Source organism: Nycticebus coucang, unplaced genomic scaffold, assembly GCF_027406575.1.
Source record: "Nycticebus coucang isolate mNycCou1 unplaced genomic scaffold, mNycCou1.pri scaffold_60, whole genome shotgun sequence".
Lineage (NCBI taxonomy): Eukaryota > Metazoa > Chordata > Mammalia > Primates > Lorisidae > Nycticebus > Nycticebus coucang.
The window spans coordinates 162,570-171,842 of NW_026515587.1; the positions used below are offsets into that span (position 1 = coordinate 162,570).

Consider the following 9,273-nt stretch of genomic DNA (forward strand, 5'->3'; position numbering starts at 1 on the left):
AGCTACTTTCAAATCATGGACTGCAACTAACAAGTGAAAAATTGTTTTCCTCAGCCTCCAATAGGAACTAGACAACTTTATCACTCTCTGTTTGAAATTAAGTTAATTTATTATATTTTAATCTACCAAAACTGAATAAGCAGGTAATTTTTTAATATTACAATGCCTTCCTTCCTCACTTAAAATGACTTTACCTTAATGCAATAGTAAACCTCTACGTTGTACTTCAGTACTGTTCTAAAGGGCAACATTTGGAGACTTGGAAAGCTTTATGCTATTAGCAGACTAAATCAATGCAATCAGACATAAAAGTCAATTATTTAGCTTTAATTAAAATTATATAAAATAATATGACAGTGCTAAGTTGTGACACAGCCTAACTGCTTAAGTCTAGGTCTAATACATCCTAATGTCCTCTAATGACAGTGAATAAAATAATTTTGATACTGTTTACTGATTTACTACATGTAAATATGTTATAAGCTTGGTATTGTTACCCCAAGAATAATGAGCCCCATTACCAAAGGCCTCATTCTTTTTTTTTTTCTTTTTTTATTAAATCGTAGCTGTGTAAATTAATGCAATCATGGGGTACAATGCGCTGGTTTTATAGACAATTTGAAATATTTTCATCGAACTAGTTAACATAGCCCTCATGGCATTTTCTTAGTTATTGTGTTCAGACATTCATATTCTGCATTTATTAAGTTTCACCTAAGGCCTCATATTTTATGATACAAACTCTCTTCATAGACACAATATTTATGACTCAAATCTCTCCTTCAATATAGACACTGAAGTGAGTTAGGGATCACTAGGCATAAGAAATATTTAGCCTAAGCATTACTGACTGGCAACATAAAATTGTAAATTTGGAAACACTGTGAATGATTATTCTTTTAATGTACTCAGTGGCCACCACTGTAAAATTGTTCATAAATTCTATTGCTTAGCAATATGATTAAACAGCTGATGTTACCTTCCTTATCACGTAAGAAATTTATAATACAAGGAATATAATTATAAAAATTATAAAATACACAAAATCCCAGAAAACACTTGCCTCTGTACCAATGGCAAATTTATCTATAATTTATTATTTATTTTAAACTTTGCAATAGTTGAATGGCTTTTTTAAATTTAATATCAAATTATAACCTATCAATTCTTAAATGCTAGTCCAAATTTTAATTTATTTTCAACTATTCTATGTTACCAATGCAAATAAAACCATAGTTAACCCGAAATTAAAATTTCAATTTTTTTATACCTGTGGATGATTATTTTTGCTTCCATCCTGCTTTTCTTCTTTTTCCTCTGATATTACCATAAAGTCTTGTTTTGCTGTCAAAACCATAAATTTAGTTAATATAATCTACTTAGAATGATCCAATAAAAGCTATAGCGTTTATAAAAGAAGAGAAAATTTTTTTCATTTTATAAATTGATAGTTTAAATGGAAATTAATCTTTAGAAGAGTATTTATTTTCTATAAAAATTTTCAAAATACACTCAGGGAGGCATCAGATGTCCCCAGATTCAAGGCATACCAACATCTCAAATATTCATTCCTCCATTTGTCTACCCAACATAAACGAACAAAATTTAAAATTATCATAAACATATGAAATATCACTGTATACTAGTCTCTACTTCATAATTGTATGTACAAAAACATTGCCAGTGTGTTCTTTATATTAATGGTTCACACAGTTGGCGTTGCTTTTTATACCTTCATCAGTGTATATCCTGTTCCTATGTCTGAAATGTTCTCGTCTATTACAAACCCACGGCTAATATTATACTAAATGAAGTAAAAGAGAAAGCTTTTCCACTCAGCAACTGGAAGAAGACAAGGTTGTCCTCTATCACTACTAATCAGGATGAAAGTCCCAGCCAAAATAATCAGGCAAGAGAAGGAAATAAAGGGCATTCAAATGAGGGCAGAGGAAATGAAACTCTCCCTCTTTGCTGTTGATATACTTAGAAAACCCCAATGCCTCAACCACAAGATTCATAAAAGTGATCAAAAATACAGTAATATTGCAGGATACAAATTCAATGTCTGCAAATCAGTAGATTTTGCATATGCCAATAATAGCCAAAATGAGAAGTAAATCAAGGAAATAATTCCCTTCACCGTACTTCAAAGAAAATGAAATACCTTGGAATATACCTACCAAAAAGATGAAACACCCTTTAAAGAAAATTACAAAACTGTATGAAAAGAAGTAGCAGAAAATATTAATAAATGGAAGAACATACCATCTCATAGCTGGGAAGAATCAACATTGTTAACATTTCTATACTTCCCAAAGCAATCTACAGATTCAATGCAATCCCCGTTAAAATAACTTTGTCATACTTTACATATTTGGGAAAAATAGTACTTCATTTTGTATGGAACCAGAAAAAATTCCAGATAGCCAAGGGGGAATTCTTAGTAACAGAAGCAAAGTCAGGGTATCAACCTACCAGACATTAGGCTATTCTACAATGCCATCATAATGTAAACAGCATGTTACTGGCAAAAAATAGAGACATAGACATCTAGAACTGTATAGCAAATCATGAAATGAAACTAATATATTATAGACACATTATCTTTAATAAACCATACAATAACATACACTGGGGAAAAGAATCCCTATTCAATAAATGGTGCTGGGAGAACTGGATATCCACATGTAAAAGACTGAAACTAGACCCGCATCTTTCTCCACTCACTAAAATTGATTCAAAATGGAGAAAGGATCTAAATATAAGGCATGAAACAATAAAAATCCTTGAAGAAACTCTGGGGAAATCACTTGCAGTTATGGCCCTGGGGCAATTGCAACAAAAGAAAAACAAATGTGACTTAATTCAACTGAATAGCTTCTTCACAGCGAAGGAGAAAACAACCAAAGCAAACAGACAACCAGCAGAATGGGAAAAAGATATTTTCATATTATGAATCAGACAAAACCTTGATAAATAAGTTGGGCATTGTGGTAGGTGTGGTAGTCCCAGTTACTCGGAAGGCTGAGGCAAGAGAATCGCCTAAGCCCAGGAGCTGAAGGTTGCTATGAGCTGTGACACCACAGCACCCTACCAAGGCAACAAAGTGAAAATATGCCTCTTGAAAAAAAGAAAAAAAAAAACAAAAAAAATAGTTTGATAAATAGACTCTACAAAGAACTCAAATTAAGCAACAACAATAAGAGCCAACAATCACTTATATCAGTGGGCAAATGAGATGAACCGAACCTTCTCTAAAGAAGATAGATGAATGGATAAGAAAGATGAAAAGATGCTCATTGTCTATAATCATCAAGGAAATGCAAATCAAAACCACTCTGAGATATCATCTAACCCCAGTGAGAATAGCCCACATCACAAAATCTCAAAGATGTAGATGCTGGTGTGGAAGGGGAGAAAAGGAAACACTTTTCCACTGCTGCTGGGACTGCAAATTAATACAACCATTCTGGAAGGAAGTATGGAGAATCCTCAAATAACTCAAACTACACCTCCCTTCGATCTTGCAAACCCATTACTGGACATCTACCCAGAAAGGAAAAAAAAAATAATTTTATCATAAGAACATTTACAATAGACTGCTTACTGAAGCTCAATTTACAATTGCCAAATTGTAGAAACAACCTAAATGCCCACCAAACCAGGAATAGATTAACAAGCTGTGGTACATGTACACCATAGAATACTATTCAGTCACTAAAAAAGATGGTGACTTTACATCTTTTGTGTTAACTTGGGAGTTGAAATACATTCTTCTTAGTAAAGCATCACAAGAATGGAAAAGAAAGAAAGCAAGGTCCTCAATTCTATATGAGGACAATTAATTATGGGGTGGGGGATTTTGGGGGTGGGGGAGTTGGGGAACAGAGAGAAGGAAGCGGGGAAGGGGTTGGCAGCTCACAGTGCGTGACACACCTCTTGGGGGCGGGGCACAATTATAAGAGGGACTTTACCTAACAAATGCAAGCTGCATAACCTGGTCTTGTACCCTCCATGATTCCCCAATAATAAAATTTTTTAATGAATAAAAAATAAAGGCAAGGTGTTAAAAAAAGAACCTGTAGCAATTTCTTTCTTTCTCTTTTCCTTTGCTTATTTTTTTCTTTTTTCTGTTTCATTTTTCCTACACTTTCTTTCCTCCATCCCTTCCTCTCTCTCTTTTCTTTCCCTTCCTCCCTCCCTTCCTTTCATTACAAATGATGTGAGAAAGCCACCACAACTAGTTGTGTAGAGTTTTCACAATGAATTTGTTCAGTAAGTATGAAACAACCATTTAATTTTTCTCATATTGCTGCTATTATTATAATGAATCTCCTGCTTTATATACCTAAAATATGTTAGAAGAAGAGCAATCTTAAAAAAATATTTACTAAGTTTTTGTTTTACTCACTGGAGAAGAGTAAGGATGATCATCTAGTGAGAACTATACAGTGTAAAAAGGTTTTTCAAAACAGAAGACAACTAACAAAGGCATTTTTAAAACTAAATTTCTATAAGACTCAATGAACAGTAAATAATGACGTTTTATAAAAGATTCCCTGTGTACAGTTATGCTTAAAGTCTTTTAAATGGGGATTTTATCCATATATTAAAATGTCATGGCCTATGGAATTTAAAACAAAAATGTTAACATTTGTTATTAGTAACACTTCAATATTCTAACAGATATTTTAATAAAAATAATTCATAGTAAACATGGCTATATAAACTTTAAATTCTGTATTGCAATGAAAGGATTTTTATCAAAGAAAAAACCAATTACCTGACCTGGATATTTTCACATTCTTCCTTCCTACTGCTTTCTTCAGACTGGAAACTGTCATGTTAATAGTGCTCTGAATAGCCTTGAAAACACATTGTAACATAAATAATGAACATTGCACACAATGTGCCATGAATAATTCCAGATGAAAAAATGAATATTATTACCTTCAATGGATGTTTCTTAAAAGACCCTAAAAAACAAAAGGAACATATAATCAATTTAAATGACAGTAGAAATGCAAATATGACAAAGCCAAACATACATTCATGGAAAGTTTCTATTGAGCTGAATCCTCAAGTAAGAAAATAATTTAATTACTTTAGGTTTTGGATCATTCTATTATTGTTATTATTTTTCTTGCTGCTGACAGAAATGTGACAGAAATATGTAGAAGAAAAATAGGAATATAATATACAATAAGCAGCTAAGATTTCAAAAGAAAGATTATGTTTCAAATAAGAAAATTTAAATAGAAAACTGAACGTATGCCAATGTGAGCAGTGATCTTTAATCAGAGGAACAAACTATAACCCTAAAAGATAAATAACAAGGCTGATGGTAGAAGCCTATGGGATATCTTCAGAGCAACACATAAGAATTATTTATACCATTACACTATAAGTTCTTCAGTTTGTCGTGTTATTTAGGAAGGACACAGTTGGGATCACAATTTAGTTGAATGTATACTGCGTTTCGTGTTTTTAATTGGCAAGCATGTATATATTCTTGTAGAATAACAGTAGAGAAAAGTATTCACATTTTCCCATGCTCATGTGAACTAAGAATAGGACTACATGTCTTATGTCCTCTAGTTTTGTCATTTTAAAGACTTTCATTGACCCAATCAAGCGGTATATAGGATATAATGGAGAAATTACATAAAATAAGCTGTCATTATTAAAATATTTATCAAAAAGGAGAAAATGAATACCATAAAATTAATACAAATTTCATTAATAACCACCATAATTCAAGATAAATGGAAAATTAATTGAAAATAACAAAAAATTCAAGAAATAACCTATATAATTTTATCTTTTCTAAAATTTGTTTAGTGGAGTAGACGTATCATTTTAATGGCTTAATGACTATTTCTATGTCTTAATGACTTAATAGTTATTTCTTTTTTAAGTTTAAAAATTAGCAAATTTTAATAATATAAAAACATCAGCAATCTCCCAAACTCACGTAAATCTTAAATAAGAAGAATCATAAATAGGATTATAGATTGTATGTAATACAATATTAATGGAATCTGTACGTTTAAAAAATACTTTGACATGCAGTCAGATGAATATTTTCTAGATTGAATTAGATGATATCTACCTGAAGCAATGTCTTTTATTAAAAAAAAAAAAAAAGATTTAAAATAATCACAACACGGAGCTATTTCTTATAAGAAGATTAAAGAAAAAACAAAGTTATCATTTGGTCAGCAAGTGATCTTCCTACGTACCCTCCTAATGGAATGGAAATCCTAGGCAAGATAATAGCTAAGTCCTTTTTAGGATACCATAAGTTCATATTTTTTGTTTCTTCTTTAGCTATCTTACAAGTCCTTTCCTTGTAGAAGTCATATAAAGAGGTCTGACACTTACAAGACTAATATCATCTGCTACATTGTGTTCTGTGTTCTTTAAAGTGATTGCAAGTTAGGAGAGAAATTCTGCTGATAAATTCCAGGTTTTGAATATACAACCACTTATCTATATTTGTTAAGATCTTTAAGGAATTTCATCTCTAAAATTGCCCTAAATGAGCATTTATGTACATTCAGGTTAATTTGCGTGTTTGTACTTGATACACACACAGAAAAGATGCTATATCATCCACATTTTGTGCATTCTTGGAACTGAGTTTCTTCTGTCTTCCATGAAATTCTGTTAAATAATATTGCTTTTAATTACATCTGCAATCTTCTTAAGGACTCTACCACAAAGAGTATTGTTTCAGGCATTGAAAATTTCATTAACTTTAGTCAAAGTTAATATTCCTATACTAGTACAATTTTTATTAAATCATAGCTGTGTATATTAATGCATTTATAGGGTACAATGCCTTGGTTTTATATATAATCTGAAATACTTTCATCAAATCGGTTAACATAGCCTTCACCATACTTTCTTAATTATTTTGTTAAGATAGTTGTACTCTACACTTAACAGATTTGACATGTATCCTTGTAAAATGTACCATAGGTGTGGTCCCACCAATTACCCTCCCTCCACCTGTCCTTCCCCATCCCCTCCCTTTCCCTTCCTCTTTTCCCTTCATCTTGGGCTGTAGTTGGGTTATAGTTCTCATATGGAAGTGTGGGTGCTTATATATTGGTTTCATAGTAGGGTTGAGTGCATTGCTATTTCTATAAAATAGCTAGTTCTGAAAATAGTAGTCAATGCTTATATATTTAAATTAATTTCCAATTAAATAATATTAATGAAACACAGATCTCTAATGACTGATAGCTATTGAGCAATGAAATGGGTTATTGTGGTTTGTCCCAAATCTAGCACTCCCTCCTGCTTCTAGAGATATCTGGAGCCTACTTACTGCAGTGAGTTCTCTCTTGTTTTCTCATCATTAACTGCATTGTTACCCAGCTAACACCCTCTAGCCTCCCTCTGTCCCATTTAAAATGCCTATTCCATTGCAGAGTAACCTTCAGATTTGAGGTCTCCATTCTCCTGCAGGATCATCTTCATCACATCTTTTCTCTTAGCAGAAATATATGATATCTATTATTTCAAAGTCTTCATTTCTTTGTTCCGTGCCCTCTAGCTGGAAACATGCTCAGACATAACAGAAAAACAATGCTTTTCCTTGATTAACACATCATGAAATTGCTCTCCAATGGCTCTCTCTACAGATTTCTCTACAACAAAGTTTGCACACTTGCTACTCAGGGTGGCCCAACAACCAGCAGCACCAACATCACATGTATAAAAAATGCAGAAGCCCATGCCGACTAAATCAAAATGTGCATTTTAAACAAGATTCCCAGCACAGTTCTAATTTGACAGTTCTGATCTATACTGAGTGGGTATAACACATAACTTACCTGAATTTACCTATTTAGAGTCTAACCTCAAGTTCTTCCCTATCACATCCTCCAAATAGAAAGGAAATAAAAAATAATACAGATTTCAGTGCAATCTTCATAAGGTGAGAGATGCCCTGAGCACTTGATAGATACAACTACTGTATTCTTCCTACTTCACAAACCTTCAATTACATGATAAAATGCTATGAAGTACCATCACTTTATATGACATGAAATTGCAGACATGTATGGCTCACCTTCTCTGCTTCCACTCCTCCACACTACATCCAACAGCTCTGCAGGACCAGGGCCCTCAGACCTTAATGCCTTCCCAACAGGGAGAAACATAGGAAGAACAGGGAAGTTTGTGCTACTTCTCTGAGTCATTTTGGCACTGGAAGCTCATTTTATTATATTCTTCTCACCTAAGACCTTGCTCTACCTTTTTAATTTTTTTTGAAACGCAATTGCTTTAATTGCATTTCAGCAGGGAGCCTCAACACCATGTAGGGAGGAGAAAATGGGAAGGTCTTGGTTTCTGAGTGCTTTTGGCTGGCCAAGTGTGGCTAGACACTGGGCAGAGGACCTCCCTCTGCTGGGGCATTGTCTACCCCTGGTCAGTGACGGAGGGCAGCAGGAGTGCTCTGTAACCTTCCCGCCTGGCCTGGCCCTGGGAAGAAACAAGCTCTAGCCTTCCTCAGCAAGGCTGAGGTAATTGACACCCCACCCCAAGGGCATCTTCTCAGCCTTCTAAGCAGGAAAGAGTTTGTGTGCAAATTGTAGAAACAGATTTTCACCTGAGGCAAACCCAGATATCCCCTCTGCTTAACATGCCAAGCCCAAGACTGGCAAGTAGCACAGAGGCAGGTTAGGTCCTTCCTGTGCCATTCTAGGCCCAGAGAAACTGGGAACCCACCTGTTATCTGGCCCCCGGGCTGTTCAGAGTGCCAGCCTGCCTCAAGTTCTGACTGTCCCCCTCCTCTGGCCCTCACAGTTCAAACAAGGCCTGGCAGAAAGAGGGTTGTGTTCAGTTTCAGACATATATATACCACAATTTATTAATCCATTCATGGGTTGATGGGCACTTGGGCTTCTTCGATGACTTGGCAATTATGAATTGGGCTGCAACAAACATTCTGGTGCAAATAACTTTGTTGTAAAATGATTTTTGGTCTTCTGAATATATACGTAGCAGAGGAATTGCAGGATCGAATGGCAGGTTTACTTTTAGTTCCCTAAGTGCTCTCCAAACCTCTTTCCAAAAGGAACATATTAGAGCTTGCATTCCCACCAGCAGTGCAGAACTGTTCCCTTGTCTCCATATCCATGCCAACATCTGTAGTTTGGGGAATTTTGTGATGTGGGCAACTCTTCCTGGAGTTAGATGATATCTCATACTGGTTTTGATTTGCATTTCTCTGATGATTAAAGATGATGAGTATGTGTT

General features: G+C 34.3%; 1 protein-coding gene across 1 annotated transcript in view; it reads right to left on the minus strand.

Annotated features, from left to right (window-relative positions):
- Window positions 1-8,213, minus strand: part of LOC128579504 (ankyrin repeat domain-containing protein 26-like) — a 71,249-nt gene extending 63,036 nt beyond the window's left edge. The window contains exons 1-4 of the mRNA XM_053581566.1: window positions 8,084-8,213; window positions 4,951-4,976; window positions 4,784-4,865; window positions 1,271-1,344 (exon numbers count right to left, since the gene is read on the minus strand). Of these exons, the coding sequence (XP_053437541.1) occupies window positions 1,271-1,344; window positions 4,784-4,865; window positions 4,951-4,976; window positions 8,084-8,213 (312 nt within the window). The remainder of the gene's footprint in view (window positions 1-1,270; window positions 1,345-4,783; window positions 4,866-4,950; window positions 4,977-8,083) is intronic.
- Between the last annotated feature and the right edge of the window lie 1,060 nt (window positions 8,214-9,273).